Here is a 14,039-nt window from a genome sequence, read left to right as displayed (position 1 = left end):
CTAGGCGGATGAGAGTGTTGGTGGAGGGGGACTGGTCGGGCCTGCGGGACAGGAAGAAGCGGAGGGCCTTGAGGCCATCTCCATGCGGAATGCAGGTGTACAGGGACTGGACGTCCATGGTGAATATGAGGTGTTGGGGGCCAGGGAATTGGAAGTCCTGGAGGAGGTGGAGGGCGTGGGTGGTGTCACGGACGTAGGTGGGGAGTTCCTGGACCAAAGGGGAGAAAATGGAGTCCAGATAGGTGGAGATGAGTTCGGTGGGGCAGGAGCAGGCTGAGACGAAAAATTCCATCCCCTATTCCCAATTCCTCCGCCTCCGCCGCATCTGCTCCCACGACAAGACATTCCACTCCCGCACATCCCAATTGTCCAAGTTCTTCAAGGACCGCAACTTTCCCCCCACGGTGATCGAGAACGCCCTTGACCGCGTCTCCCGCATTTCCCGCGACACATCCCTCACACCCCGCCCCCGCCACAACCGCCCCAAGAGGATCCCCCTGGTTCTCACACACCACCCTACCAACCTCCGGATACAACGCATTATCCTCCGACACTTCCGCCATTTACAATCCGACCCCACCACCCAAGACATTTTTCCATCCCCTCCCCTGTCTGCTTTCCGGAGAGACCACTCTCTCCGTGACTCCCTTGTTCGCTCCACACTGCCCTCCAACCCCACCACACCCGGCACCTTCCCCTGCAACCGCAGGAAATGCTACACTTGTCCCCACACCTCCTCCCTCACCCCCATCCCAGGCCCCAAGATGACATTCCACATCAAGCAGAGGTTCACCTGCACATCTGCCAATGTAGTATACTGCATCCACTGTACCCGGTGCGGCTTCCTCTACATTGGGGAAACCAAGCGGAGGCTTGGGGACCGCTTTGCAGAACACCTCCGCTCAGTTCGCAAAAAACAACTGCACCTCCCAGTCGCAAACCATTTCCACTCCCCCTCCCATTCTCTGGATGACATGTCCATCATGGGCCTCCTGCACTGCCACAATGATGCCACCCGAAGGTTGCAGGAACAGCAACTCATATTCTGCCTGGGAACCCTGCAGCCATATGGTATCAATGTGGACTTCACCAGTTTCAAAATCTCCCCTTCCCCTACTGCATCCCTCAACCAGCCCAGTTCGTCCCCTCCCCCCACTGCACCACACAACCAGCCCAGCTCTTCCCCCCCACCCACTGCATCCCAAAACCAGTCCAACCTGTCTCTGCCTCCCTAACCGGTTCTTCCTCTCACCCATCCCTTCCTCCCACCCCAAGCCGCACCCCCCGCTACCTACTAACCTCATGCCACCTCCTTGACCTGTCCGTCTTCCCTGGACTGACCTATCCCCTCCCTACCTCCCCACCTACACTCTCTCCACCTATCTTCTTTACTCTCCATCTTCGGTCCGCCTCCCCCTCTCTCCCTATTTATTCCAGTTCCCTCCCCCCATCCCCCTCTCTGATGAAGGGTCTAGGCCCGAAACGTCAGCTTTTGTGCTCCTGAGATGCTGCTTGGCCTGCTGTGTTCATCCAGCCTCACATTTTATTGCCTTACAAGAATACATGTTGTAAATCAGGAGTGTTGAATATGCTTTGGGGCATTTCATGGTAGAATATGGTGTACAAAGAAAAATTGTTTCTGTTGCACTTCTGGTAATTTCTATTTTGAAATGTTTTTTGCCCATCATCTGTATATCTGCCATAGAATGGGACTGGTAAACATCAGATAATTACACTTTATGAAATGGAACATGTTCTTTGGGGACAAGTTGAATTTCACTGCAAATTCTGTAATATTCAAGTTCATGTTTTGAGAACTAATTTTATGAATAAAGTATATTTTTTGGGGAAATTAAAATGCTGACCAACCTTCTAGATAACTCCAAACATCAACTCTGTTCATCAAGGTCCAGTCTGTTCCTTGTTTTTACTTTTAGAGCAGGCTGTCCATAATCCTACCATTAGCACTCACTCTGGGTGAATGCTTTGTTTCTTTACGACCATTGCTAGTACTATTTCTTTTTCTTCTTTTCCTCTGCTTCCCTTCCTCCTCTGAGCAATAGGGGGGAAAAGATTTCTAAATTCCTTCAGATGTGAACAGTCAGATTCTACTTCAAACTTTTGCTCTTTCTGTCTCTAGAGATGCTTCCTGACCTACATGGTTATCCCCTGTCCTTGAATGCTGGAAATCAAAAGTGTAGTTTGCTTAATTTAACATTTTCATAAAATCATAAAATCCCTACAGTGAGGAAACAGGCCCTCCAGCTGAACAAGTCCACACTGACCCAGACCCATCCGCCTAATCTACACATCCGTGAACAATATGAGCAATTCAGCATGGCTAATCCTGCCAACCTGCACACCTTTGGACTGTGGCAGGAAACCGGAGTACACGAAGGAAGCCCACGCAGACAGTTGCCCAACGGTGGAATCGAACCCAGGTCCCTGGTGTGGTGAGGCAACAGTGCTAACCATTGAGCCACCGTGCCAGCCCTGATGGGTGTATTGTTGGTCCTGTGAATCTAATCTACGCTTCACCCATTTGCATCAACACTGATTGACCACAAGTAGCACTTTTCTGTTCAGAACTCTGGTGCTCCCTCAGCATTCACACTTGGAATCCAGCAGCCTGATTTATTTTCCTGGGTTAGGGTCTGTTGGAATTCCCTCTTTTCCATGCAGGATTGAAATACCTGGGGAAAAAAATTGTCAGTCTGAGATTGGGAGAATGAATTCCTAGAGAAGATACATGTGGTAGTAAAAGGAACCACTCAATTGTGCTTTTTAAAGTTATTGTTTATTCTGAAAAAAAATCAAAAAGTAAGAAATGTATGATAGTAGAAAAACAGCCCTTTGATAACATTCAAGTAGTAGTTTATATATTAACAGCGTGAAAAAAAGAGAATTCCCTGGCAATGAATCCTAAAAGTATGTCACTCACATTTCTACATGACATTTTAAAAGCTTTTACAGTTCAGCTTGAAGACGTCATACCTCAGATACAGGGTGCTGAACAGTGAAACCACAGCACAATGCAACAATCCCAAATTACTGTTAGCACTGCAGGTCACAGCCACCTCAGTGCCAGTTTATAACTGCTCAAGGATTGTGTCAGAATACACACCATTTTTAAGAGAGGTCGGTGCCTGCATACTTGCCAATCAGGAAAGTTGTGGGTTTGACCCCAATCTGTGCAAATGTCATATAGCTATAATAGGAGAGGATCCAGTGACAGTCAGAAACCATACTGAAGTGAGGCACAGCAAGGGTGAGAAACAGATTGGAAGAATTACACATTATAAAATGGGTATAAAACCTGATTATCTTGGGAAGTGTTAATAGATCTGATGGTCACCTCCCTCTGAAAAAGCATCTTTCTTCATTGCAAACTATTTCCTATGGATGCTGCCAGTCAGTGGTTGTATCACATTCAGCCACACCCAGAAACAAACAATTTAATACAAGATCATAAAATCGCCAAGTTAAGACATGTCAAAGACAATTCGACAATTATCCCACAAAGGATAATTAGGACACCAATGCCTTGTTTAGTCATACATTTAAACGAGTCACAAGATTGAAGCACGGATGAAGAGGCGAGTCCTAAGACCGGAACAGGGCAGGTTCAACAGTGAGGCACTTTGTGCAGAGACCAAACCACATGCAAGGCAGAGAGCTACACACAACACAAAGCAGCTCGCTGCAGCCCAAGCACATTTCACATCTCAGAAACAGCACCAATAATGTAACCCATTCAGGGCCTGGCTCAAGGATTTCCATTAGTTAAAAAGATGCAATGGAAGTCAAAAAGAACAAAATTCATTGCTTCTGAGATACCATAATTTAACATAATTTCACTTTTTTTATATGAAAAGATAAGGCAACAGAATGAAATCTTTGCTACAAAACCAGCTTCAGAGCAATAGCAGACCAGGAGTAAACTGATACAGACCGGATATTCAGCTGCCGGTAAGAAAGACAAAGGTGGGCTTGCGCTCATTCCACCCATGCCCAATCTTTAGGTTCCAACCATCTCAAGGTTTCCCTGGTTGGAGCGCTACAATCAAATGTACTTTTCTGGGATGGACTCATTTTACAGGGTGTATGGGTCTGCAATCACTCAGCACGTTAAAGGTGACATTTTCTTGCATCAGTTACTGCACAAATGCATCAGACTGAGTTCATTTATCTAAATCATTTTTAACATATTGAAGATAAAGGCTTCTGGAAGAGACATTAAGTGTTCAATATCTATTAATGTCTGAATATGGATATACCTGCAATGGATCTTATCTCAGCTTTGGATCCCTCGAACATTTAATGAATTGGCAGAGGAAGTAAAAGCTGAGTTCTCTTTGCTCTGCTCAACCAAGGAAGCAGTGTGACTTATGAAGCATTCATTGCCTACCCAGCCCAGCACACTTTTAAAGCAAAGAAACACTGAGCCAACTTGCAGGGAACTCGAGCATTGGATTAGGTATCAGGAGGACATGCACTTCACCCTGCAGTACAGAAGGCATAACATGTAGGCAGAGGTATCAGAGGCTTTTTTAAAAAAGACAGACAATTCTAGATTGTGGCTTGAGGTCTCAAATGTAGATAAACCTTGAGAGAGCTTAGCTCATCTTGACTTGACATAAATGGGACAACTAAAAGACCACACAAAATCCAGCCAGGAAGACAGGACAGAAAGAGAATGTCTTACTTTAAGATTGGTGCCAACATTTACCAAAAAAAGGAGACTTTTCTAATAATGTTGCACTCCTACAGGATTGGAGGATCAGAATGTGGTTTTAACTATGGCCTTCTGTTGTATGAGGTGACAGTATCACTGACTGAGGCAAACAAACATGAAGCCATCATCTAGAACAGGCACTAAGTGTCTGAGGGAGCAAAACTGTTGGGTGTGGACTGTTCAAGCAGGGATTGGACGATCGATTGGAAATGAAGACATGGTTTTAAACAGGTGAAGTGACTGCATGGGAGATGATGCTAATTCAATACCCGAAGACTTTAGTTTTTAATGCAGTCCATATCTAGATCTTTCTCAGGTATCATTTATCTGCAGAGAAATAAACCATCCTTTTCTTAATTTGGCTGACAAGTCTGTGCTACAATATTCCCCCACTCCTCAGCAGCCAATGTAATCCTCCCCTTCCTCCAGTGATCCAATCATAAGCTAAAAAGGAAAATAAATTTTAAAAAACTTCTACTGTTATCGTTCTAAATAACCCTCACGAACTGCTGTTCTCACCGTGGATGCACAATAGACAGAAAGTCAGAGTACCAGCAGCAACTAGCAGGTCCAGGTCACTTACACTGTAATTAACGCTAAACTTCTCCCTCCCCAACAGGACAGACAGGGATTATGCTGCAGGCCACTGCTGGGCAAATTGCACAATGCTAGTTACGTAGGGGAAGAGAGGGATTGCACAAAAAGAGACAAAGCAGATGATATTTCTCATGTTCCACTACTTCAGGAGGCAGATGAACAAGGGGTTAAGGAGGGGGAAAATCTGACCTAAACTGGGATAATTTAGTCTGTGTAGTCCTAAACTGTGACTGATCAACTGACAATGTTAGAACAAATGCCAGCACACTATGACTGCAACCATTGGCAGCTGGAACTTAATACAGCCTGTGAAATGATCCATCCGCCACTCCGAACAGCATCCCACCCTCAGTCAAACCTGTACTCCAGCATTTCTCCATGTCTAACCCACCTAACCTAAACATCCCTGGGCTCAACGGCACAGGTTTAGAGCACATAGAGAGACATATGCATCAATTTTAAGGTGGCTGAATCTATTGGAAAGTAATCAAAAAAGCATCTGAGATCTTGAACTTCATAAATAGAGGAAGTGGGCATAAAAAGGTTATGCTTAACCCTTTTAAACCTCCAACCAGACACAAGCTAGAGTATTGGGTATTCTGAACACCATATTTTAGCAAGGACATGAGGGTCCTGAAAAGGTTCTGGGGAAATTTACCACAATGGTTCCTGGTTTTGGGATTTAGCTAGTTAGTTTTGTGAAATTGTAGATGTTCTTGGAGGAGACTGAAGGGGATTATGACAAGTGTGCAAGATTATGTCAATCTTAGATACAGTAGATAAAGAAAAGGTTTTAGCCAACGGTACAAAAGGGGCTCAGATTTCAGGATTCGGAAATGAGAAGCTGACCTTGGTTTATTCAGTGAGTCTTACTGTCCATCTGGGTGAAATAAGTGAAGGCAATCGAAAGGAAATGCGAAGAGCAAGTGGGTAAAATAAACTTGCAAATCTAAAGTTAGAGAGAATTCAATATTTTACTTAGAAACATGGGTAATTTGGTGGCTGTAAACAAAAGAATTAGGATACAGAAGGGGTGATAGAGCTGATTGTACTGCTTGACATAAGGTGGCACGGGCTCAAAAGGATGAATGGCCTCCTGTGTTGTGATTATACTATGACTTACTTCATTGCAAGTAAATGGACACTTCAGCAATAATGTATAAAATTTTCATTTTCTTCAGCTGGTTTAAAAATTCTGTCACATTGGCAATGTTTAATTACTTAATCTGAAGGAGGTAAAGGTCAATAGTCTAATCACAGCTGCTGTCTGAATGACAAACCCTCACAGGCCAGATCACAAGGCAAGCCCATACCCTTGCTCCACAAGTAAAACCTAAAAGGATAAGTGCGTATGATTGTCAATCATTTCACATCATGCAGAATACATCTGAGTGTTCTAAAATGGCTCCTTCACATTGTAAAACTCAAAACTCTTGCAACCAAACAATGCCTAGAGCAAACAACAGACACTGTGGGTTGAAGTGAATTAACAGGAATGTGTTCAGTTAAATTGAAGGCTGGGATCTCTAAATAGCAGCTGAGTCTCCATGTGCCTTGAATGATAGACAGTTTATTGCTAATCAATGCCCAGTGTATCAGCATTCATGTACTGGACCACATCTGAGCTGATAAGTAGTCTTTTACTTATAAAGTGACTTTAACACAATCAGTGCGTCACTACAGACTGAAAACCCATCTGTAAGAAAAAAAACACCATAAGACTATTCAGAGCTGACAGCTAAAACTGACACTGCTCCCATTGCCTAACCCGCGGCCTTGCCACTTATTCCCTCTGCCCCTTCCACCTAGTAAAAGCATGTGCAGTTTCCAATAAACTCACATCCAGTGCTCAGTACAAAAGCCACTTCTTCCACGTAATGAATCCACATGGAATCTCTCAATCATAGAGAACCCACCCCATCCTCAGAAGCCTGGCTGAGGGGATTTCTGCTTAAACCGAACTCAGATTGCTGGATTCTGCTTCGATGGCCTTGGTTAGGAGATGGCCCACACCAGCAGGGTCCCTTCACCTATCTGCTGCTTGCCTGGGCTCAGAGCATGGCTCTAGGAAGATTTCCAACGCACCACCACCAGAGTGGTGATGACTCCCAGAGTGAAGATGCCAAAAGCTTGCCAAGTCGGTGTACCCAGTATAGCTTCCTGTTAAACAATGCCAACAAAAAAATAGATTAGACAAAAGGAAGGAGAAATTTCCATTGTAGCCTTTTGATAAATGTCTCCAAACAAATTATGCCAGCGTCAGCTGTCTGCAACCTGCCCTTAATCTCTACTGTAAAGGTCAAGGTGATAGAAGGTGTAATTAATCTTAACAGCTTCCTCAGCTGGGCAAAGTGCAGCCAGCACACAGCGTCAGTATATGATTAGCATCTTATCTCAAGATTGATAACAATTAAGATACCACTCATGCATTCAATTCTTCTTTAATAAACCCAAAGCTAACTGGAAAAGGTGATCAATAATCAGTTCATCTCGCAGGTTTGGGCAACATCCAGCATGATTCTCATGTGGGGAAAATGAACACAAAAGTGTGGAGGTTATACTTCAGGTATAGAGGGAACTGGAGGGACCATATCTGGAATGTGTGTACAGTATAAGTCTCCTTGTTTAAGGAAGGACGTAAGTGCATTGAAGGCAGTGCACAGAAGATTTGTTGGATTAACATCTGGAACGAGGTTATCCAGTTTGGTTCGACTCGTATCTGCACAGTAAGCAGCGATGTAATTGTAACAAGATCCTGAGAGTTCCTGACAGGGTGCATGAGGAAAGGATGTTTCCTCTTACTGGAGGATTGAGAAGAACGGGTCACTATTTAAAAATCAGGAGTGCTCATTTAAAACACGAATTGTTTTTTTTCCCCCTCTCAGAGGGTTGAGCTTTTGGAGCTCCCTTCCTGAAAAGGTGGTGGAAGTAAAACCAAAAACTGAAATTGCTGGAAAAACACAGGTCTGGCAGCATCTGTGGAGAGAAATCAGAGTTAACATTTCGGGACAGAAGTAGAACCCTTGAATATTAAGACAGGATAGACAAATTCGTGTTAAGAAAGGAGTTCAAAGGTTGTTAGAAGAGGCTGAAATGTGGATTTGTGGTTACAATCAGATCAGCCATGATCTCACAGTCCCCACAGTATGGAAACCGGCCCAACAAGTCCACACCGCCACTCTGAAGAGCATCCCACCCTGATTCAAACCCCTACTCCAGCACTTCCCCACCTCTAACTCACCTAACCTGGACGTCCCTGGACACTATGGGCAATTTAGCACGGCCAATCCACCTAGCCTGCACATCTTTGGACTGTGGGAGGAAACTGGAGCACCCAGAGAAAACCCACGTAGACAGAGGGAGAATGTGCAAACTCCACAGTCACCCAAGGGTGGAACTGAGCCCAGGTCCCTGGTGCTGTGAGGCATCAATGCTAACCACGAAGCCACCATGCCGCCCTATTATTGAATGGGGCACCAGGCTCACAGGGCTGAATGCACTGCTGCTGCTCTTAATTCATTTGCTTGTCTTACTTCATTGGAACACTTTCAACTTCAAGTCACAAGTTCAGAGGTGCAAGTCCCATCCAGATACATAAACCACTCAAATACGCAGTTCTGAGGAACTGTTGCACCAGAGAGTTGGTGCTCAGCAAGCACCACACCACTGGAAGGTGCATACTGGTGGAATGCTGCACTATTGGAAGGTCAGTACTGCAGTATAGGGGAGTCATTGCTGAGGGACCTTTGCACTGTTGAAAGACTAGTGCTGAGGGAGCATCACACCATCAGTACTGATACAGCAACTCACTATTCGGGGTTCTGAGGAAGGGTCACCTGAACTGTTAATTCTGTTTTCTCCTTCACAGATGCTGCCAGACCTGTTGAGCTTTACCAGCAACATTGTTTTTGCTCCTGATTCACAGCATCCTCAGTTCTTTTGGTTTTTATTCACTATTCAGAGTGGCTGGGTAGGCTTCAGCCAACGAGGGCACTGGGGAGACCACATCCGATGACTAGGTCAACATCTCTTGAATGTTTAAAACCTAATAACAAGATCTCTCTATGTAACGGTAATATTTTAAAGTCTAGGAAACTCCGTTTTCACTGCTGCCTATTCCAATGAGAGATGGATGTGAACAATATTGAACTCCCGTGACTAAACACAACCTACAGAGCACTATCCAGTTATAATGTTGGAGGTATCACATTTCACTGAAGGGGCTAGTATTGCTAGGCAGTCATTGAGCGTATTATGAACCAAACTACAGGAGAGGGTATGAACAAGGTAATGTTACATCATGCATTTTTGCTTAAATTCAATGGAACACTTGAGGACTCACCCAACCGCCATGGTCCCGAATCCAGCGCAAAATATTCTCCTGGATATATTCCATAGTCCAGCCGATTATAGTCTGGATCAGTTCCGGAATTTTCTGACAAAAGGCCTATAAATTGTTATACCATTCAGTTGATGAACAATATAAAGGGATATTTCAATGTGCTAAAATAAGGGCTTTTCTAAAGTCAATCTTGCTGCACATAGTCCCATTCTTAATGTGAAATAACAGGTGCTTTTAGAAGTGAATAGGGTGGGTTCAGTGTGAAATTCAGCAGAAATTAATAATCTAGGAAGCTGAAATGCTTGGTATTAGACTTTCACCATTAAAAGAGATCCACAACCTGCCCTGAGCCACGTCCACCATACCCTGTGTATTGTACCACAGTACCACTGTGTACTGAGCTGTAGGGCTATTTGTTACCAACTGCAGAAGAAACCTGCCTACCCAAGGATTACTAACGTCTGGCATTGTCCTGGAGTCTGATACAAACCAGGGAAGTGACATCATTGAAATACTATTAACTTTAACATTTTAATTGGCAGAGTCACTACAGACAGGAAGAATTTATGGAAATGACATCACCAACGCAGGAAATGACATCACCAACTCAAGGAAACCTAACCAGATAAACAGAAAGCGGGACATAACACCAGCGCTTCGTCGGAGGCTCACTGATGATGTTACCTAGAATGGTGACGAAACGTCCAAAAACTAACCTTCCAGCTCAGCGAGCAAACTCACATCCAAAATTTATGTATGGGGTGACCAATGGCCAAAGTGAGAGTTTGGGGTAACTGGAGGTCATGAAACATTTTCAAATGCTGCAATTCTAACTTGCTCTGGTAACTAGCCAGCTGCTTAAAGGAATCTGACACACCCTCTAACTTGACGATTAATCCAAATTCCAGATGACTGACTGTATTCTGATACCGATCCTGTTAATAATAAATCAGTGGAACAGAGATCAAAAGTTCTGGCAATTCTCCAGTTTCCTCAGCTTACTACTTCATCCAGCTGTAAATGTACTCTCTAAACTGCTGGGTACAATAGCAACAAAGTTGGTGTAGAGCAATTTCCAGCCAACTACTGCCCTCCAAATGTCCCAGTGTGGTGAGCAAAGTATTACTGCACTCTACACAGAACAAAAGGGCACAGCACCAATCACTAGAGATTAATTTCTCAGATAAATTACAGATGTCACAAGTAGCAGAGCTCAAAAAACAATCCCATCGCCCACACGCACCACATTAAAACAAGTAACAACGAATCCAGAACAATCATCATCAGCCTGGTCCACAGTAACCTCTTGTACCCTACACTCTACCATCCCAACAACTCTCAACACCCTCTGTAAACCTACTTTTCACTTATTTTGTACCCATTTACTTTGAGGTAATATTTTGGATTTGTTTCGTAGACAATAGAATTTAGTATTTGATATGGTTTAGTGTTTCTCTAATCTTTTTCTTTAGATTAAAGAGCTAGTACTTCTCTAACATTCTGACCCTTTCACACTTGAAATTATTCCTTCTACTTCCAGTGTCTCTCTATGACTGATACAGAATGCTTGGTTAACTGAGAATTACGGCCAGTTTCATATGATGAATACTTTGGCCAGCACTCTGGTAACATAGCAACCTGGATGTCCTATCCCAAAGGCTGCAGGGTACAGAGCTTCAACCTTCCTGCTCCTCTGATACTGCTAGACCTGTGTTCATCCAGCTCTACACCTTGTTAGCTCAGAGTACAGGTTAGTTCATTTTCCAGTATTTCAATGTTTCCCCTGCCCACCCCTTCAGACAGTAGCTGTACCTTCACGACCAGCTTGCAGGCAAAGTAGAAAAGTGTCACTACTCTCCCCCAGTTGATGACTCCATCAGCAAACTGTTCCTTGGCCACTCTGAAAAACATTTCCTTCGGGCATTGGTTGCCAATGTTTTCGATCATCCTGTGCGTAGGAGAAACTTCAAATTAACTGTGCTGACTATTTTAACCAAACAGATTAGATAACAGGATGCAAGGCTGAAACTGAGATGAGAAATTCACAACCACAAGAGCATTAGATCATATCTGCTGCATTGTTCAGCATTCTGGTGAGTGTTTCCTTCACTTTTTAAGGCTTTATTTGCCTCCCTGTTGTAAGGTCTGATCACAAGGTTATGAGTGTTAGTGAGCAGCAGGTTCCAGAACACAAGGCTAGAAAGGTTCATATGCTGTGGGACTGCCAAGTTTGTAATATTACTCAATGCAACACTTTATACAAAACCAAAAAACAGAAGTCTCACAGGATCCCACTCATTGATCGTGCAGAACAGACAATCCACAAATTCAGTCTGCAAAAAAAATTTGACCTTAAATCAAGCAACTTGTAAATACCATTAGTTGGGTCATTTGCATCAACTTTTTAAAAATTAGTTCACAAAATGGGGGTACCCCTGGCTGGGACAGCATTTAGTGCCCATCCCTAATTGCCCTCAAGAAGGTGGGTGCGAGCCACCTTCTTGAACCAATGCAATACTTGGGATTAAAGGACAATCTGAACAATGTTAGGGAGGATTTTTCACCCAGGAACAGCCAACATATTTCCAAGTCAGGATGGCAAGTGGCTTGAGGGGAACTTACTGTGGTGTTGCCGTGTTTTGAAACGATTGGTTACTACACAAGGACAAACAAGGCAAGGGGATGCACGATGAAAGTTAGGACCCTGGGAAGCACCATGGATCAGAGGGATTTTGGTGTGCATGTACACCAGTTTGTGAAGGTAAGGGGACAGGGGGATAAAGTATTTTAGGCACATGGTAGACTTGCCTTTATGAGTTGAGACGTACAGTTTAAGAACCAGGAGCTTATGCTGGAACTGTATAAGTAGGTGGTGAGTGTACAGCTAGAGTATTGTGTGTCGTTCTGCTTAATCCCATTAATCTACTGACTGTGGATGCCTGAACTTGGTTTCCAATTCCATCTCCCCAAGAAACCGCTGACTGAAAGTTGATTCACCCAATGGTGTAAACAGACTTGAATAAACTGACAGTAAGATGATGAAAAGTCTAGTAAATAATGGGAACCGAGGTGGTAGGGCAAGGATACATGACAATGGGCTTGATTCTCACCTCTGTAACTCCACATTGCTGTCGAGCTCATCCCCAATTTGACGCAGACAAGCTCCAAGACGCTCTACCTCAGGGTTATAAAGTTCATCCTCTTTACCTCCAAGCTCTGTGATGGTTAGAGGCTTCTCACAACCCTCGGCTCCTCGATTTGTCCGATCAATGATGAATCTGAAATTTTAAAAAATCTTATTATTGTGCAGAAGCTATAATAGAATTCCAGAGCTGAGAGAGATTATTCGGCCCAGAGGCTCTTTTCACCTGAACCTGTTCCCTGCTCATTTCTCAACGGCCTTTAGTTTAATTCTGGTTCTTAAGAACAAACTTAAAGTCATTAACTTATTTATCATTGATCAGATATCCTGTAACAGCCACATATTAACATTTGACAAACATGCGACCCCCACTGTCTTTTATCGACTGCAAAATCAGGCATTCTTCATTTCAAAAGACTTGCTCCAGATCTCCCACAATTCTTTCCCTATGGTGAACCAGTCAGGCATCATTGATTTCCTGAAAAGCATATTCTTATCTCAATGAAACTACCATTCTTCCTCCAGGGTTAATACCACCTTCACTCCTTTGGAAAAGACACAGTATGCAAGGCTCCAATCTTAGCAGCGCCAAAAGGAAAGTCAGTAATTCCTGAATTTCCAATGACAGTGTTGAGGTAGCAGAAGGGAGGTAAACCCTACCTAAAAATAATCTACTTAAAATGAACTCTAGGTAGTTTAGATAACAAAGTGTGGATGAACACAGCAGGCCAAGCAGCATCTTAGGAGTAAGGGGGGGAGGAAGGGTTGGGGGTGGGGGGGAGGAAGGGTTGGGGTGGGGGGGGAGGAAGGGTTGGGGTGGGGGGGGAGGGGGGGGGGGTTGTGGGGGGGGCGCGGGGAGGGGCGCGGGGGAAGGGCGGGGGGAGGGGCGGGGGGGAGGGCGGGGGGGGGAGGGCGGGGGGAGGGCGGGGGGGTGTTGCGGGGGAGGGCGGGGAGGGCGGGGGAGGGTGCGGGGGAGGGTGCGGGGAGGGGTGCGGGGAGGGTGCGGGGAGGGTGCGGGGGAGGGTGCGGGGGAGGGCGGGGGGGGGGGTGCGGGGGGGGGTGCGGGGAGGGCGGGGGGGGGGTGCGGGGAGGGCAGGGGGGTTGCGGGGGAGGGCAGGGGGGGTTGCGGGGAGGGGGTTGCGGGGTTGCGGGGGGGGGGGTTGGGGGGGTTGCGGGGGGGGGTGGGGTTGGGGGGCGTGTGGGGGGGGGGGCGTGTGGGGGTT

General features: G+C 45.1%; 1 protein-coding gene across 1 annotated transcript in view; it reads right to left on the bottom strand.

Moving 5' to 3' along the window:
- Positions 1 to 2,797: 2,797 nt before the first annotated feature.
- Positions 2,798 to 14,039, bottom strand: part of LOC125447047 (apoptosis regulator BAX-like) — a 12,349-nt gene continuing 1,107 nt past the window's right edge. Inside the window, exons 2-5 of the mRNA XM_059640744.1 lie at positions 12,785 to 12,952; positions 11,487 to 11,622; positions 9,675 to 9,779; positions 2,798 to 7,492 (exon numbers count right to left, since the gene is read on the bottom strand). Of these exons, the coding sequence (XP_059496727.1) occupies positions 7,397 to 7,492; positions 9,675 to 9,779; positions 11,487 to 11,622; positions 12,785 to 12,952 (505 nt within the window). The 3' untranslated portion in view covers positions 2,798 to 7,396. The remainder of the gene's footprint in view (positions 7,493 to 9,674; positions 9,780 to 11,486; positions 11,623 to 12,784; positions 12,953 to 14,039) is intronic.

Source organism: Stegostoma tigrinum, chromosome 38 (genome assembly GCF_030684315.1).
Source record: "Stegostoma tigrinum isolate sSteTig4 chromosome 38, sSteTig4.hap1, whole genome shotgun sequence".
Lineage (NCBI taxonomy): Eukaryota > Metazoa > Chordata > Chondrichthyes > Orectolobiformes > Stegostomatidae > Stegostoma > Stegostoma tigrinum.
Note: the sequence above shows the minus strand (reverse complement) of the source record. Positions and strands in the feature narration are given on the sequence as shown.